This window comes from Orbicella franksi, chromosome 1, assembly GCF_964199315.1.
Source record: "Orbicella franksi chromosome 1, jaOrbFran1.1, whole genome shotgun sequence".
NCBI classification, from domain to species: domain Eukaryota; kingdom Metazoa; phylum Cnidaria; class Anthozoa; order Scleractinia; family Merulinidae; genus Orbicella; species Orbicella franksi.
This window is the reverse complement of record NC_138145.1, coordinates 44339516-44357991: the sequence shown is the minus strand read 5'-3', so window position 1 is coordinate 44357991 and position 18476 is coordinate 44339516. Positions and strand designations below refer to the sequence as shown.

General features: G+C 37.8%; 2 protein-coding genes across 2 annotated transcripts; both read right to left on the bottom strand.

Moving 5' to 3' along the window:
• Positions 1–1081: 1081 nt before the first annotated feature.
• Positions 1082–6647, bottom strand: LOC145484803 (retinal homeobox protein Rx-B-like). Its single transcript, XM_081463442.1, has 3 exons — positions 5926–6647; positions 5632–5801; positions 1082–3033 (listed from the first exon to the last, which is right to left on the bottom strand). Exons 1-3 carry the CDS (start codon positions 6131–6133, stop codon positions 2617–2619), a joined length of 795 nt encoding a protein of 264 aa, XP_081319568.1. The 5' UTR covers positions 6134–6647; the 3' UTR covers positions 1082–2616.
• A 1172-nt stretch (positions 6648–7819) lies between these two features.
• Positions 7820–18197, bottom strand: LOC145463646 (homeobox protein orthopedia-like). The gene is made up of 3 exons (XM_081447402.1): positions 17898–18197; positions 17499–17752; positions 7820–11373 (listed from the first exon to the last, which is right to left on the bottom strand). Exons 1-3 carry the CDS (start codon positions 18055–18057, stop codon positions 10849–10851), a joined length of 939 nt encoding a protein of 312 aa, XP_081303528.1. The 5' UTR covers positions 18058–18197; the 3' UTR covers positions 7820–10848.
• Positions 18198–18476: the final 279 nt, after the last annotated feature.

Sequence of the window (18476 nt, the reverse complement as noted above, 5' to 3'; positions counted from 1 at the left end):
GTATTTTATACTTACTGTTTCGTGTTTGTATTTTTAGCTTATACCTTATTTATTGTAGTAGGTCCACATCAGCCCTTTGGCTGCCGCTATTCAAACCTACTTTACCAAATAAAGTATGCATGTATGTAAGGTATTTCAGCATGTGATAGTGTTACGGGCTTTTTTTAATGGTTTCAGACGTTTTTAAAATAGTCGTGTGAGGTTTCAGTCTCGATGGTAATATTGTAACGTGATTCATTGCAGGTTTTGTTTATATGGAATACTCTATTGTTTATACATTAATGACTTTCGACCGATTTGTTCTGGCGACAAGCCGAAAGGTTTTCCTTTTTATTTCCTGTCTACAAACATATTTTGAGCGTTGCTACCAAATAACTTGTCACACATATTTCTTGAAATTAAGAATTCGCGTCCAGTGTGCGCTTTTGAACAAGTTTTGCCGTATAAGGCAACGATTTCTGTTGTTCTTAAATGTTAGTTCTGTACAAAGTGACTAAGTTATGTAAACGATGACGAGGGGTGTAAACGATGTGCTGTTGAAATTTTTGCGGTCTAGTCAGAGGTTTACTTATGCAATTTATCTTTAAAAGTCAAAGCGTTCTCCAAATAATTTATCATCTCACTCAGTGAATACCCAGCAAAAGGCAGGTCGTCTTTGTTAATACGTCTTACTCAACACAAAAGTTTGTGTTGTAAGTTGTGTTGTAATTGCGAAAAGTCATTAACTTAAATTACCCTTACAATAAGTTCTGTTGTACACTTCGCAGTTTGTGAGAACACATGTATCCAAGCCTATGTCTCTTACTTTCCGTTGCGATAAGTAAAACAACTTCTGTTGGCAAAACTTGCTGACTCTGATTGACAATGATGGGAGAGACATTGAAAAATTCTCAACAATTTAGACGCAAATTGTAGCCAATCTCATTTATTTTTGCCTTCCACATCGCCTATCATGAAATCTGTTCAATTTAGGAGAGAATTGCTCCCTTTTTCAGGGACAACATTCTCTTCACACATTCTGAATGAATGAACTTCATTTAAATGTCTAAGTATTTAGCTTAAATAACTAATTCTGCTTGGAACAATTCAGTGCTTTTTGTTCAAGCGGACACTTTTATTGAGTTAACTTTCCTTCCTCAGTTTTCAAGATCAGAAAACTTATTTTAGAACTGAATTAGAGTTTGTCTTCAAGGCAAAGGAAGTACTACACGAGTTTTCGTGTCAGGGAGCGGACATGAGTACTTCCCTAGTGTGGATGCCTTAATAAGATCACCAGTGTTTACTCCCAACACTTACAAAAACCTTTGGCCATCCGGCGCTCGAACTTCGACAGAACTCTCGATCTGCATTCGCAACATTAGCAAACTGTGCGTTTCACAATTTCTTCCCAATGGACAGACGCATGTTAGATCAGACTATTATTAGACGGCTGTACAGACACCACTTCCCTTTTGACTTGACAGTGATTGTCGAAAGGGCGATTGTGAACAAACATTCCTTCACGACGCATGTGGTTCGTAGATATATTGTTCTTTTGCTACTTTCCTGTCGTGGTTTGCCTTTTATGGTTCTGGTTCGCGTCTATTTTTAAAAGGTATATTATACAGCACGATTTGGGTTATCGTTGCATTGCATAGACGTTTGTCATTTGCTAGAATTGAATAGCGATTCTTTTTTTCACAATAGGTTAATTTCTCAGTAGCTTAAGTCACCTTTGTAATAATAGTCAATGGAAAGTTCCAATCAAAGCTTGTCGGGTCTCCTAGAGACACTGTTCCTGGGTTGAGAGATTAGGAATAACAATGGAAAATTCAGTTTTTTAAGTTAAAAACGATGAAGCAAACAACGTTCTTCAACTTTGTACTTCTTTATTATAGTTTTAAACCTCTAAATAAACAGAAAGCTTCCTTTTATGTAATCTGAGGCCTCTTAATCGGAGCTCTAGCTAATGACAAACACGTTAGCTATATACATGGATTGAATTTGTCTAATTTACAACCACGTTAAAAACGGAAACGAGAACTTAAATACCCTGTTAAATATTACAATATAATTGTATGTCTGCTTTAAGTAGTGTCGAGAAATAAAGCATATCGAACGTCGAAGAAGTTTTTTGCCCACTCGAGCTTTTTGTTGTTCATTTATATGGGATAATTAGGCTTTCAAGTTTGCCTAAATCCTAGTCAATGTGTTTCAATGAAGCGGATTTGCTTTACCTTAAATTGCAAATGAAACATGCGATTTGTGATCTATATGATATATATTTCAATCTTGTGCCAAATTCCTGTTAGAGAATTTTAGCTGAGCATAATTTGACATTGAGTTTGTCTTGCTTATTTGCATGTGGCGACATCTTATTGTTTTGTCAATAGACTTCAAATTGAATTAGACAACCTAACAATTTATAACTTTTCTGTGGAACGGAACGATTTTTAGGTTAAATAATCAGAATTTTTTGAATTGAATTTCTCGTCAAAATTTTTCAGTTGTGTGGACACATTCATTAAGTCTGCGATTCGAAAATAAAGCAAGCAAATACTGAAACACAACTTTGTCAGAAATTTCATTAAATAAACAATAATTCTGTCTCGGATATTTCTTATTCTTTTCAGTTCTTCATTGTGTAGCAGTCGGGATTTCAGACCACTCTTTCAAACTGTGGTTTTCCATGTGCTCTTTTGCCTTCATTCTCAATGAAGCGATACTTGTCTTTCTCTCGTCTCTGGGTCCAGGGTGTCCACCAGCAGCCACACAACCTACACCAGGTGGTAGATACGAGGAGAACGGTAGATAAGTTGTGGGGTTATATGACCCTGCGTAGCATCCGATACTGGTAGATGTGGGGAGAGTGACCGGTGGATATAGAGCTCCGCCAAATGCTGGAGAGAAAGTCATGGAACTTTTCCATGGGTCGGGGAATGGTAAACTGTTGAAGCTGGTGCGGCTTATGGTTGGCGAAGGAAGGTTTTCAAGGGAAGCCATCTCCATCTTCTCCTGTCGTCTCCACTTAGCTCGACGGTTTTGAAACCACACCTTAAATGAATATAGCAAATTGTAAAAAAATTGCGAAAATCTTCATGTTTGATTGTATTCAGTTTGACTGATAAAGCACAAGAGAGAGTTATATTTTACGAAATTTCTAAAATCCGGCGAACAATAAATAAATCAAAAGACGTTGAGATCAGTTAATTTAGACGTGATGTAACCTTGTGTTTCTGGTAGAATTACAATGTGTGCGCCAGTCTCAAGGACAAAACTCTAATCTGTAGTTACGTAACTACAGCAGGTTCACTATGTAGGACGATTTCGTGGCAAAACTGTGACCTGTCTTTTAAGATAGACAGGGAGGCAAAATTCACCTGCTTTTAATTAAAACGATTGATCAGCCTACAAATGCTAAGCTCTTTCGTACTTTACCTTTCCAATTAAAAAGTATGTTTTCTGTGTAGAATCATAAACGATGTCTTTTGTGGCAGAAACGTTTCATTTCGTATCATAGTTTACTCTATGAAGATTATCGACTTCGCGGGACGTTGCCGCCATTTTTTGACGTCTCATTGTCAATGTACTCATAGAAAATTGTGATGAAAACGATTTTTTGAAAATATTGAACGTTTGCAGTTTTGTGAAAGAAAATCCTTCGAATCGAAGCTCGATTACAAGCACAATATAACTATGCTGAATTAAAGAGCCAGTAATTGCCGCTCAGGATAACTTTTTTCTGTCCTTGCTTGTCAAATTTTGATTGAAGGAAGGGAAGCACGATTTATCGGCAATTCCTTTTCTACGAAAAAATTAATAAGAATTTTTCATCAACGAATGAAAATATTGCACTCTTTTTCCAAATATATTGGTGTTATTTCTTGACGCAATTTACTTGATTAAAGAAATAAAACACAGCTGATGTCTGATTTGAATCAAGACGTGCAGATAGTGATAATTATTTACCGGTCATTAACATACAAAGCATAAACTATTTATAATGTGGGATAATAACGGCAGGGTAAGGCGACAATTTCTGGTATCCTTTGAAGTGCTACTGAGATAAGTTTCTAACGAAATTAAAACTGTTTCTCGCACTTTCCGTGTAGTTTTCTGGTACATTTTAATACAAAGAAGCCTTTAAATGTTTTTAAACTTTGTTTTTATACATCCGAGTTGCCTCTTGGTTGCGTTTTGTTGTTCCTTTCCAATTAGTGTAAGATAAACTTTAAATTAGAAATTTGCAGGAAATTAAAACAGGCTTGACCAGCGATAAGCGCGCGTTGAAAAGGAAGGCGCACATTCATGTGAAATTACTTGAATTAAAATGAACTCAGTTGGTCTTGTGATGCTTCGATGCTGAAATCGAACCAAACTCCACGAAAATATTATTAACTCAGGCGATGTTAATTTGAGCCAAGCAATTAGACCATATAATAGCGTATAATTGTAGCGAAAAAACGGACACGAAGGGAAAAAGAAGATTTATTTGTATCCCTGTAATGGTTTTTCCAGCGTTGGGAACACCATCAACTCTTAATGATAGTTAATATCTATCGGGCGCCACGCGTATTTTAAAACGAGCTGTCGAAAAATATGTTCTTTAAATCTGGCCCATCGAATACAGGACAAAGCCACATATGACAGTTTAATTAGGCCTGCATTCTGTTCTTGACGCCTTCTGTAAACTATTTTTCTTGCCACGGCCAGAGAATGTGTTTTTCACACGCTCGTTGTTGTCCTATTGGAAGCGCCATTGTTTTACTAACTGAAAAAGCGTATTATTAAGGAATAAGTACTCGCAATAGGTTTCACTCACTAATGGTTTTTTTCCTTTATCAGAGATGCATGACAAAACAGGGATTGCAATGGCTGAGGAGCAAAGTCCCAATAAGAAATTAGAATTTCTCCTGTAAAGAATACTGAGTTGGTCCGCGTTTTTTCTGCCCTAACTTTATGTTTTTGCATATCGCTAGAGTTTACTAGTAAAGACTCAAATGCTTGATGGTGCCTTTAATCCAGGCTCGACATACATGTATTATCGGTTTTATAACCACCTTCCTGCCCATTACGAGTTTGTTTTCCGTTAATGTCTCTTTAATAACGAGTAGGTCTTTTCCAGATAGGTCATCATTTCTAATTGGAGGTTTTGGTGTGATTTGTCTACTGTTACATGACGGGTTCTAATGCGTGGCTGCTGAACTCTTTGGGTAATAATTTCCGTGTAGTGTGGTACTTCTTAATCAACTTTCAACTAGGTAAAGAAGAAAACACAAAGCAAAACAAAACACACATAAAACAATGTGTTCAAAGTTCCGCTTCCTCATGATTCCAAATAAAGGATCTTTTCTTTTCGATCGCCAAGGACTTGTTTGACTTCGTTTTTATATATACCGCCACATTTAAACCTGGCAGCTGAAAAGTAACCGAAAATAACCATGACAAATGATTCGGGGACTGTCCCAAACTCTTTAAGTCACCTACGCCGGGAAAACCGCCTTAAGATTGACCCACGCGCTGTTTTTAAAGCCAAACAGAGTTATCATTGGCTTAACAAGAAAGCTAACAAACCTAAAGCGATATTAAATTTGGTAATGAATTCACTCAGTCAGATAATAGGGAAAGTACGCAAATTTAAATTATATGTACCTGTACGCGGACTTCAGGCAGGTCAATCTTGAGAGCAAGTTCTTCTCGTGTGTAGACATCGGGGTAGTGAGATTTCTCGAACGCTCGTTCAAGCTCGTGAAGTTGAAATGTCGTGAAGGTTGTGCGATTCCTTCTGTGTTTCTTCTTTGATGACCCTTCGCTGAATTCGTCTGTCGAGAACAAAACGAGTTCTTATTTAGTTTCGTAGATAGAAGTAGATTGTTTTGACACGACCACTCCAGAAGACGAAACAATCATCGCAAATTAAAATGACATCGCTTAGAGACAGCCTACCTTGAAATTCACTGTTCGAGTCTTCAAGATCTGAGTCGCGGTCGCTGTGGCTCTCTTTAGAGCTTGTGGGTGAATTGCACTTGCCATCTTTTCGCTGTAAAACTGCATTGACTAAGTGATCATCGACTTCACTGTCTCTCTCATTGCATGCCATATCAGTTTTTCCTGGCGCGGAATCTTTCTTCATGGGACAACTCATTTTGGTCATCACTATCAGCAGGTTTAGACACCAACTAAACTTATCGACCCGCAATCAGTTACAAAATACTTGGGCCGCTCGTGCTAACAGCGAATTAACAGGACTAGGCGGGCGAAATAATGCAAAAGATATCTAGATAACAAAGAGCCGACCAATCACGCCTCGAAACTCAATATTTTCTATGTTCTGATATTGTATTGAAATTAGGTGGTTGTTTGTTAGCAGTGACAGAGCGGTGATTACTTAAGAAAAGCTAATCACTAATGAACGCAGCAAGGGCAGACTGTGTAGCACACAGTAGATGAAAAGAAAGAAGTGCTTATTTTGATTGACAGCAAATAATCACGCCGCGCTTTCCTTCTTCCCTTGATGTTTCTATGTTGTACTCGATTTTTTCAAGAACTTAAAGCAACGAAGTTTATAAATGTTAACTAAATCGCTTCGCGTGCTTGTTTAGAATAAGTTTTGTAGATATTTTGACGAATGATCTATTGCAAAATCTTCGCCGGTCGGTGAGTTGCGCCTTGAATTCTGAACAAACTTAATATTTTCTGCCTCACACGCAACGTTTTCAAGTGCGGTTTAAAAACGATATTGGTTATCGAGGGAGACGACGAATAATTGAGCACTTGAGCTAAGCTTGCGTGTGATGTTTGCTGTTTAAGTGATTTACTTTAATCACAGGTCTATAAACACACTATGGCAGGATATTGGACGAAATAACTATTCGGCAAACACAGCATAAAGGAATATCCACGTATTCAATGAAAACTATGAATTACAACCTTCACCTATTCCCATCATTCGATGATTTGGATGGCTGTTGTGGGGAATCAGGTTTCTCTCTTGTGCGGATGTCTCGAAATTAGCTTAAATTTAGCCTAATGTGTGTAATTAGTGGTTATTAATTGCACGACTTGGTAATCCCGTGATGGCAATAGAATTGAAATCGCTAAGTAAAGTTAACGGTTTCGAGGTAACACGGTCGTCATGTCAACTGCGCATGCTTACAGCAAGCGTAACACGTGTGGAAATTAAAGCAAGTTCTGAGAAATGGATTGCAATTTTTCGTGAAGAGAAAACGTAACCTTGGCGATTCCGCTCCCAGTGTCCCATCAATTAATAATTTGACAATTGTACAGATGAGCTTTCGGCTTTTGTTGAATCAATTTCCGACGGGATGGCTGCTGTATTAATGAACTCTTTTTGAAATTGCTTCAAAATCTTCAAATCTTATGGAAAGACATGAAATAATTGCATGTGATACTGATCAGCGACCTTTTCAATCAGTTTTCCCGGCCTGCGTTTTTTTTTATTCATAACATTTGCTTTAAAATTGAACGCGCTTTCGTTATAACAAACGCGAAAACGCAATTTCATTTTCCAGTAAATTGGAAAATCTAACTATTGTGTTCACCTTTTGTGCGTCGTGCCTTTTTCATTAACAGATATTTTAAAGAAAAAGGGAGTATCTATAGTAGCGGCCTCAAAGCTGAAGGAAATTAAAATCAAATTTAATTAAGATTCTCGGCAAAGAGTTCATTCCGTTGACAATTCAGCGATACATAGTACCGGTGAATATTCCGTTGAACGTGCCGCTATTTTTATTAAAAAAATACCAATAAAAAAACGTGGTCTTAAATCTTCATCTTCTTTCAAATAGTTATATCATTAGGGTTATGTTTTGATTGAAGGTTTGAACTTTGGGCTCGAGGATTTTGTTTGGGCGAAGAGATTTTAAAAATAAACAAGCTTTTTGAATCACAATCAGTGCGGAGCGCGGTTTATAAAGCTGCTTTGAAAAATCGGATATTGCCTGGTCTTGTGATATCCTCGTGTCTAGTTAGATTGGCTTTAAAACCAACCCGCTGACGCAGACAGGGAGGCCTTGAAATGAAAACCACGATATTTCGTCAAAGAGAAACTTCCAGGTTATAAAGAGCGCATGCATAATCACAATGGTTTTATCCAATAAGTCCTTTATCATTGACAACTCCTATGCAAAATTCGTGGTCTGGTTAGACATAAGGAAATGAGGGCATTTGTTGTTCTCGTGAACTGCTCTAATATGCGTTAACCAGGTCAAGGTATTTCGCCCTGAAGGAAAATCGTCTGAAGCGGCAATTTAAGAGCAAGACCATAGTTTAAGTTGCAAGAATTATTCCCGCAATGCTTAGAGTTTGTTCAGTGTCGTTCAGCAAGCTTGACAGAATCTGGAAAAATCTCTTGGGATTGACATTAAGCCATTAGACAAAGCCAGTAACCATCAGGTCATAAAGCTTTATTTAAAACTGGACTTCGTTTAGTAATTACACGCTGGATTGACCATTTCTATTGCTAAGCTTTCAGTCTTTGGCGAACCGCTAGGTCGTCAATCAAAGCATAGCCCGAGGCGAGGGCGCCCCAAAATAACTGCTCGCTGTGATCAGATCACATGCAGGTTTACAATAAAAAGAACATAAATACTATCTTAAATAGCAATTAAATAATCCATTGTGATGCGCCAGTCCTAATGACTCTCTGGCTACTTTATTATTATTTTTATTATTCTGGTTACCTAGTTGCAGGAATATGTTCCTTTTGTCGTCGTCTCCATGCGTTTGAAAAATTTGTGCGATTAACTGTGAACTGTTGTTATGGAAAGCGTTAAACGTAATGCTGTCCTTCAAGAACGCTTCGATTTTGATTAAATTTATGAGCTTTGCCAGATGATGAATAGAATCCGAAAGCTTTAAGGACTTGTGAGATAAACCTTAAAACTTGCCAACAATTCTGCCCAACGGGTAAAGGGAATCTTCCAGCGGTTCTTTCGGTGACTTCAGTTTTAAAATCATGGATGTATTCCTGGTTTAAAACCACAACAAGGACGTCTTTCTATGATGTTTTCTCGGTGGTTCTGGTGAATATTAACAATTTACACGTACTATTTTCATAGATTATGAGAGCGTTTTAACTCCATCTGGACATTTGATAAGGTATCGATCAATCGAAGCTGTTTCTGTATTTGAAGGAGAGCATTACTTTTAATCATTGATTAAGTAGATAAGAAAAGCGATAACATAATGTATGACAGATTTGTGTGATTGTTAATGTGCCGCTTTGATTCTAAAACTTAGTTCTTCACAAGCTTATTTTCGGTCGGTCAGAATGTAACGTTTAAATAGAAGCTTAGAATCTCCCTTTTTGAATAATAAATCAATTGATACGTTATCTCTTGACATCTGATTATCTACGTTAGTAAGCTGAGTTCAGCTGAAAAAACTTGCATTAAGTAAATAAATCAATGCCTTGAAGGGAGTCGTTTAGAAAGAGAAAGTGTTTTAGCATTCGATTGGTTAGGAATGAAAATTTCTTCGAGTGCCCTCCTGTTGGAGTGAGGAGCTTCATTTGAGCTTAAACATGTGGAGATTTGTTCAGTAAATTGCTTTTACCTGAAAATTACGTCTGGATCTTAGTTGTGTACAAGACTAGTTCTTCAATATATACAGAGTTTTGAACATTAATCATCTCCCAGTTTGCACAACTTTAAGTGTGAAACAACTGGTTACAAACGACATGATATTTTTTCGAATAATTGTCATGTACAAGGTTGTGAGAAAAAAACAAATACATTTGAGTCTTAACTTGACAATGAAAATTCAACGTGAGCATCATTTATTTTCAAAAAAGTATATTGTGAAGTGGTGCTTGGAGTTTGACTGAATTTTGCTGTCTATAATGCGAAAAAAGAAACATCAATAGACGGTCATGGGATTTTTGTTTCTCCTCCTTAAGTAGAAAAGGAATGTTCAACTAAGCATGTTAGCATTGTTGAATTCATAACATTGATGTGATCACCATATACACTCTAAGCTCGTATTTCCGACCGATTAGTCTCTTCTAATTTCCAATCCAACATTTTCTGCTCGTTTTTAAGTATCTGTTTTGTCTAGCATGACGTGATTTACAAACTAGCATCAAATATTTACGCTCATTTTCACTGCGAATGACTTTTTATGATTGATAGGCGTCAAAGCTTCTGTGACTTCAGCTTGGTTTGAAATTACAATCTTTCGAGTTTGTTTAAGCCTGCTGATTATACAGGAACAAATCTTGTGGAGTCTTGAACTAGAATGTTGTTGTCGTATTTTGACTTCTTTGCGTTTTGCAGTCAAAGATTGTAACTTTTGAGAATAGTTTTGACATTGTTGACCAATACTCTTGCTTTGTCCGAATTCTGACACAAACCTGACATATATCAAAGAAGTAAATGTGAATTACGATGTCCAATGCTTTTAATACTAGTATGCAGTACCGAGTTAACAAGTTTTATGTATAAAGATGTATCTGAAGTTTTGATAAAGTATCCTATATAATTCTGCTGGAGCATTTTTGAGTTTGCAATATTTGTGTCATTAGTTCAAAAGTATTAACAAGAAATTTACAAGGAGGTTCTGAATTTTAATTCAGGTCGGTTCTTAAGCGAACGATTCTATGAAGAAAAGTCTAGCTTCTGTAAAACAAAATAGGCGTATTTCAGTGGGGTATGAACAAGGTGAACCTCTAATAGCATCAACTGAAGGAAAGCAATGCCCTAATTTATCATATTTAAAAATTTCTTAATTGTAAGTATATTGAACTAATAATGTCATGAAATGTCCGCTGTTCGTCCTTGCCCCTTGTTACGCCTCCACATAGTAACAGTAACTGTCTCACTATTGAAGCAATGATACTGAGTCCTCTACTTATCTATATGTGAACGCTGCCTTATGTTCGAGGGCTTTTCGTCTTAACGACGCTATACTGGACCCACGCCACAACTCCCCACCATTGGGAATACTGCATTGTATATCTTGTAGAGATGGTGAAGAAGAAATGGGCATTTCCCTCGTGCCGACAAATGGCTGTTGAAAGGTTTGCTGGGCTGGTGGGTTGGCTTGTTGTTGGATGGACATGCTGAGATGTGACCTAGGCATGGAAGCCTGGTGCGAGTATGATTGTGGAAGAACCTCGTGTCCAGTCTGCGCGAATGGGTGGTGCGGAGGCGAGAGTGGTAGGGATGGAGTAGTGACTGGAGCCATTGTTGGCATTGCTGTGCCCATTGTGGTGGGCCATCGGTGATCGTTATGGAAGGTACACAGGGAGTCTCCTATGGGGCTTGGGTTGTATGCCTGTGCCATATGAGACGGAAGAATCGGAGCGGGAGGACGGAGAATAGCAGCCGTCTTCTTGCGTTTCTTCCATTTCGCGCGACGATTTTGGAACCATACCTGTTAACGAAAGAAACATTTAAGGTCTCCGCTCAGTTATAAACACTGCAATAAACGTAGATCCGTTTCAAAATGTAGGTTTCTAGTATACAAGTAATTCTACATCTCGAAATGATTAAAGATGCCAAATTTTCATATGCTTTCCATTTACGCTGTGTTTTATCTAGAAGGAAACAGACGGTGTTCTGTCGTGCTACACCTATTAATTGTACACTTTAGCTTTTTGTCACAAGTTATTCATTCTACTAATTATAAAACAACTCCAAAAATTAAGAACTGAGGCTGTACTGTAATGATAACGGTGTAATATAAATTTATTGAGACATAAGATATGAATTACTTTGCTACTGGTCTGTTCCCCAAATTCATAGCTCAGGTGGATAAGGTATTTGCTCTGATCTAGCACCACACAGATTATGGGCTCTCTGAATCAGTTGCTGTAGTAGATTGTCATTCCTTAACTGAGATCCTTTACGCTTGCAAAAAAACCCATTTATTAGGCTAACAAACATTCCACTCCACATGCTGTAAGCTCAGGTTTTCAATTGTCGTATTTCTGCTCTGCGCTGTTTGTCTATCTTTTTTGTCCACTAAGACGTGCATATTTTGAACTTGTAGGCACAGTAGTTATAAATTTATAAATTTATCAATTTATGACACGCGTGTTACTGGCATCTATCATTTTTTTCGTTCAAGTGCTTCTTGCTTTTCATTTCTCAAAGTATTTCTTGCCAGGCCCTTCCTTTAAGCGTCGGTTCGGCCCATTTGCTAATCATAAGAATTTAGATAACGAGTTGAAATATTATTTTTTCCTGAAAAGCAGTATTTTCTTTTCTACTCTGAGCTAAACTAGAACTTGCCAATTAAATCGAATGAAGACTGTCAAAACTATTTCTAGTTGAGAACGATTAATATTTGCCTCTTTTTTGTAAATGCTTGTTTCAGTTGTTGGTGACCGAAGTGAAAGCATAAAAGCAATGGATGATATGAACTCCATTTAAAATAATTAGTATATTCAGATTTGATGATAAATGATTGCATTAGGAAAACATATTTCAATTAAGATTAAACTGCCGAAATAGTCGATAAGGCAACGTTAACTAGATAAAAAATATCTTAGCGAAGTTGATATCGAAAAAAAGTTAAGGTATAAAGATCCGATTGGAGCTCTTTCCTATGGCAATAACAGCAGTCTTAAGTGTAATTGTTTTGTCGTGCGAAATTGTTTTGAAAAAGTATAAATTTAATAAAAACACGGACTCAAAACCAAGCCTTTTGAAACGAGCCAATCTATGTGGAAATTAAGATTGTTAATTGCCTTTTGAATACCCAGGATATGGAGCAATTGTTGTGGATAGTTAACCTCTGGTAGCGAAATCAAATTGGTGTTTTCCTTTTCCGAGAAGGTCCTGCCTAGGAGAGGAAACCAGGGCTGCCAAAATTTGTGCCTACAAAGCTGTTTAAACACCAGAGTGAAGTTTTTAATTAATCTTCGTCGCGGCCTTGTCGGAAAATGATTATATCGATTTACACACAATTATTCCGTATTTTGCGAGAAGTCACTTGAAATTTAACAAGCTCGAGAATTACGGCAAACTAAACATTGTTTAGCTTTTTGATGTTCAAACAGCGTCGAAACAAATATTGGAGTCTTACAACTACGAACAAAATCTCAGACATTACGTCTTTCTTAAGAAATAGTGTTTCTATCCTGTGTTGAATATAACTTAAACAGAAGTGTAGTTAACTTTTATTTCGCCGACAAATCGTGGTTGTTTAGTTTTGTGTGCAAACAAGAAAAATGCTAATTTTGATAAAGTTTGTATTGGCCCTAACCAGCAAAAATAAGAAAGCAAAATACTTGAATTAGAAGGGAAAATTGCTTACCTTGATAACAAAAACTCACGTCTGAGGAATTCGAAAAAGCATGTTAAATGTTAACATTTTCTATCAATAAAACAAGACTCCAATTTGGCGATAAAGAAAATTAATGTCAGCGCAAGTTAACAACTAAAATGATACTTTTGTTTGAACAGAGCAAAGAAGCACATGCAGAACTAAACTCAGAGCCTTTCCTCAGTTATAATAAATAATTCTTGAGTATCGATTTAAAAAGCTATTTTAGCCCAACCGCAAGGCAAGAAATGATGAACTAAGGAGAGCAGATGCACGTCTACGCCAACGAAAAACACTTCGGAAGTTTTCACATATTTCTCAGACTCGCAGCTGCTGTTTGAATAGGGGAAATCAAAGATTTCTCAGAAAACTTTGTTTCTGAACGAATGTAGCAAATTTCGCTGTGATCTTGACAAAGATTAATGCTGTGATAAGTGATCTTATGCTGGTACCCGTTTCTCAGTAACAAAGTGTCACCGGCTGCTAGTCTTCATACGTAGGCCAAAGCATATGCTACACATATTGAATTTCCCTTAGATATTTTCTAAATAAAAACTTATCCTCTCACATTCTGTTGCTCAAATTTCGTCAGTGTAAGGCCAAGAGAGGAGGAACGAGCAATACTCCTGTATCCTTATGCATTTTAAGGTAATTGTTCAAGCGTCTAAAGAAATGAGTCTCTTATCTTTCGAGCACGAAATATGGTTCTGCTGGCCTCTGTGGGTCGAGTAAAACACACGCTTTTATTTCAGTTAAGTGCAACATATAGCACTAAAATGTTTATGTTCCTCTACATGTCTTGGACGCTTTTTTTCTTCGCAGGGTTAAGGTGGATAACTTTCTAAATGTATTATACAATCCCTTTGAGTGAATGGTTGTTTGATGGCGAAGAAATCTGTACTTATTTTCCATCTTTGTATTTCTAGAGTATACACTCTGTACTTTTCCCACCTCTTTTAATATCTCGCCCATTTGTTATTGGTTTTAGAATTTCGTTTACCACAGATTTGCCATAATCAAAGTTGTCTTTTGCCGACAAAGGAAGCTTCTGTTTAATAACCTTTACTGAATATATAGTAACATTCTTGCTGGTGAGGCCGGCTACTTTCTCACCAGCTCCAATCTTTGATAAATACCGCTCCTAGCCCTTTCACCTACAGTAGTTAATAAAGCAAAAGCCGAATTAACAGACTTGAACAAGCTTCAGCGTAGCAGCCCATTTGACAAGCAGACAACCATGAAAGTCTTACATTTCCTTGACAACGGTACAGTGGCTAAGTTCTCTTTATCCTCTTTGCAGTTTCGGTTATTGCTAGAAAAAGGAAACGCAAACAAAAGACTTGATGTTTTCATTTTACACTTTGATCAACCCGGCGTAACCTATCGATGCCTCTAAAGCAAACACAGGTCCTTGCCGCCAATGTGCCGACCGCTATAGAATGTTTTGTACAATGGTTCAGAAAATATCCCGGTAAATAAGTCTTGGTATTGCCTCAGTGTGCAATACCGCCGCGTGTCTAACTTGTCGCAATACATCAAATCCCTATAGCACGACTGCAGCGCGCAAACCCGCGACGATATTTTTCGTGTGCAAAGTTTTGTGTCAACAGAAGTTTAACTTAAACTAAGTGCAGGCGTCAGAATTAAATGAAATGTGATTTTTAAGTTACATTTAATACCTCTGGTCGCATTTCCTTGCAATTTGCGATTAATTTAAGTTGTACACGAACGTTTAGAAGCTTGAGTTAAATTGTTTTGGTTTTTTCTTTCGCGGGGCTGGGGTCGTCCATGTTTATCTACCTCTCATAGCAAGAAGCATCGGTTTGACACGCCTAAAAATTTGCCACCCGTGGCGCTGGCTAATGTTTTCAATTTGCTACGATTTGTTCGAAACAATCTGCTAACCTTATAAGTACAAGAAGCTATTTCTTCTCAATAACACGTATACATTAAAATGCTTGGTGTTCAAACACAGACTCCATTTAATCAGAGCGTAACATATTGGCGCTCGTGAGTGAGAGTGACACACTATTAATGAAATTCCTTTCTAAAGCCAAAAACGAAAAAATCTGTTCCACTTAAAAGAGAACGGTTAAATGTCATGTGCAAATGTATATGTAGTGACTTTTTGATTTATAAGTCGTTGAGTAAGAGACGAAAATAGCATAATTGTGGTCAAAAGCCTGGTTCTTTTGTGATCTTAATCATTTAGTTTCTCGGAACAATCACGTACGACAATAAGAATAACTAAACTCGATACGAACTCTACTTTTGTCATAATTATCTTTAATTTTATTACTCGCTGCAGTAACTGTAAGCAATATAAACGGAAGTAAAGTCTTGTGCATGTTGTCTTAGTCAAAGCCTACCACTGACGAATCACGAGCACTGCTTGGTTGTAGTTTAATATTGCCAAGTTATTAAAAGGCAATATTTTCTGCTGTAGAATGTACAGCAGAATAGCGGATTGTGAACCATGCCAAATATTTCTTCTAAGTAAACAGGGTCTGATACCGAGCCCCGTTTAATTCTAAGGCGGTTTTGAGGTAATCCACTTCTTAACTTCGCTTTTCTTTATAAGAACGCGGCCAAGAACATGGTGAAATGAAAAACGTAATTACTGCAGAGCCAAGCCTACCCGCTTTATAGCTATTCTAATTATGTTCAAAAACACCGGTCGCTGCTTTGTCTTTCAAATCACGCTTTTCTCTAAAGCAGCTCGGTCCAGCGTACGAGACCGCTCCACTTCAGAAGCCATTGTCTTTCTTGAAATCTCGTTCGACGCGATCAAGAGCCACCTTAAAACTCCACAAACCGAGCTTGAAAACCTTCGTTAGCTCCAGGGGAGAATTTAATATCTTCCATGTGACTTTTCAAATTCACGTATTACAAGCGTAGATATTCTAAACAGTCTATAAGGAGTATTTTCTTGGTTCATTGAAGATATGGCGTTATTTACAAAATCGCACCAAAGATGACTTCACCGCAGATGGTGATAACGCTCTACGCGCATCGAAGACGAAAACCACGTTGTATTTCTAGAACGAATTTTCTAAACTATAGTAAGAATTTCAGCTGTCTGCGATCAAAGCACAAAATGTATTGAAACAGGTGTTTAGAGGCGAGCTGCAGCTAATTTCCATCGTTTAATATCGATTCTTTGATAACCGAAATTTGACATGCTTCGGCACTCTAATGGAGTATCCAGAACAGCGAACGAGAGAGCTCCCAATTAAACTGATCCAAAGCTAAAGAAAGAAAAGTAGGCTCTCGATTCTGGTTAAAACTTAAAAGCAATTATTTTTGGCTGGTGTAAACACGCTTCGCTTGACAATTGCAACACACTGTTAGGAGATAATAGCTTCCCTTTCTGCGTGTCTATTATTCACTTGCACTTCTTAGTCATAATAGCTCAGATAACTTTTAAAAATCACGAGAGACCTTTTCCGTTTAGGCTTCCTTCATTAGAATTTCCAATGGGTTTATTTTGGCCATTGCTATTGAATGTGTTTTTAATAATCTATTCATTGTGTACATTCAGAAATGTGCGGTCTGCCTTCTTTATAGGACTTCTGCCACGCCAACGGTTAAAATCCCCGAAAATAAGAGATGATAGAATAAATATACGGCTTTTAAACGCATATATGTTATGACACAAAGTATTGTTATCTTCAGTAAATTTAGCCGCAAGGAACGTGCCATTTCTCGTTCGCTTAAGACCGCCGGTTAAGCGTATCTCAAAACAAAAACCAAATTAATACCACAAAGGCAAGTCTTGTTGTGTTCGCGATAAAAATAATAAATCGTCCTCGCAGCAATAAAATTTGATTTCTTCCCGCAAATATTGCGCGTTTTCTGACATAATGTCCTGGGACAGTTTCTTTGAAGTGAAAGGTTTGTACAAGTCTTTCCGCAGTGTGAAAGTGATTAGGGAGAAAAGTATACAAATATATCATTATAGCCGGAAAAAAATTGGTGGCGACGTAAACGATTTTATCATTTAGCAGAAATCAGATACTAAACTCTAACTAGTCTGCCTACCTTGTACGACTGACTTTCGAGCAAAAGTGGCAAATATTAAGAGTTATTTATACGAAGCGAGCGTTTTTGTTTTCCATCGCAAAACAAACCGTTACATAAACTTCATTATACCAAAAGATCCTTAAACTGCTATTTTTCTCCCATTGATATCGAGTTAATCATAAATAGCCGGTATTTAAGTCTTGTACCTGAACTCTCGACTCGGTGAGACCAATTCGCGCTGCAAGGTCTTCTCGCATGAACACGTCTGGATAGTGTGTGCGAGCGAAGCATCTCTCAAGCTCGTTGAGCTGAGCTGGTGTGAAGCGAGTGCGATGTCGCTTCTGTTTGACGCCTTGGCTATCACTAGCTTTTCTATCTTCATCATCGATAGAAACAGTATCGATCTTCCTATGCTCGGTTGGGGAGCTTTTGCCGTCCACACAGCCGTTCTTGGTGCTATCTGTTGAGACAGATATAAAGTGAATTAAATTACAACGAGCTCTCACTCAAGTCATTAGAAAATTTATTTTTTATAAAGCTGGGTTAATGTGAATGATGACCAGAAAATTTTCGACGATTTGTTACCCTAACAAGATAGCCCCTACCTGAATCCTGATCGTTTAGCTCGCCGTTGTGATTGAGTATTCCCACGATCGAGTGCTCCAAACTTGGCACTAATTCCAGCAAAGAAGTTGTTGTATGATCTTCGCGGTGATCCATGGCAGGCCCTCTGACCGGACCGTGCGCGTCGTTCGATGGCTCCATTACTAATCTTCTGCGATTCTGCCAAACTTTCGGCCTTCTTTGTAGAGTGCTTATTACCTCGGATTTAATATCTATAGCCGCGGCCGTCCAATCAGAGCGCGCCGTGGCGCTATTTTCTAATAAAATTATGTCAGGTGTCACCACCGGATCAGAAAGCATGTAAGCAAATCACTCTATATTAATATTTAATTGTGCTAATTGAACATGAGAGCATGGCAAATTAAGCGCCCGTAATATAATTTTTTCGCTTTTCAGTGCGCAATCTTCTATCGGCTCTCAGCGCGTTCCGAACTCGATGGCGCGTAATTACGATGAGTTTTCAAGCACGTTTCGCTGACGGGTTCGCTTCTATCGCGGCTCTTGCCATGTAGCGCTCACAGTAATTCTCTTAATTAAGGAGCATTTGTTTGTGATGAAGT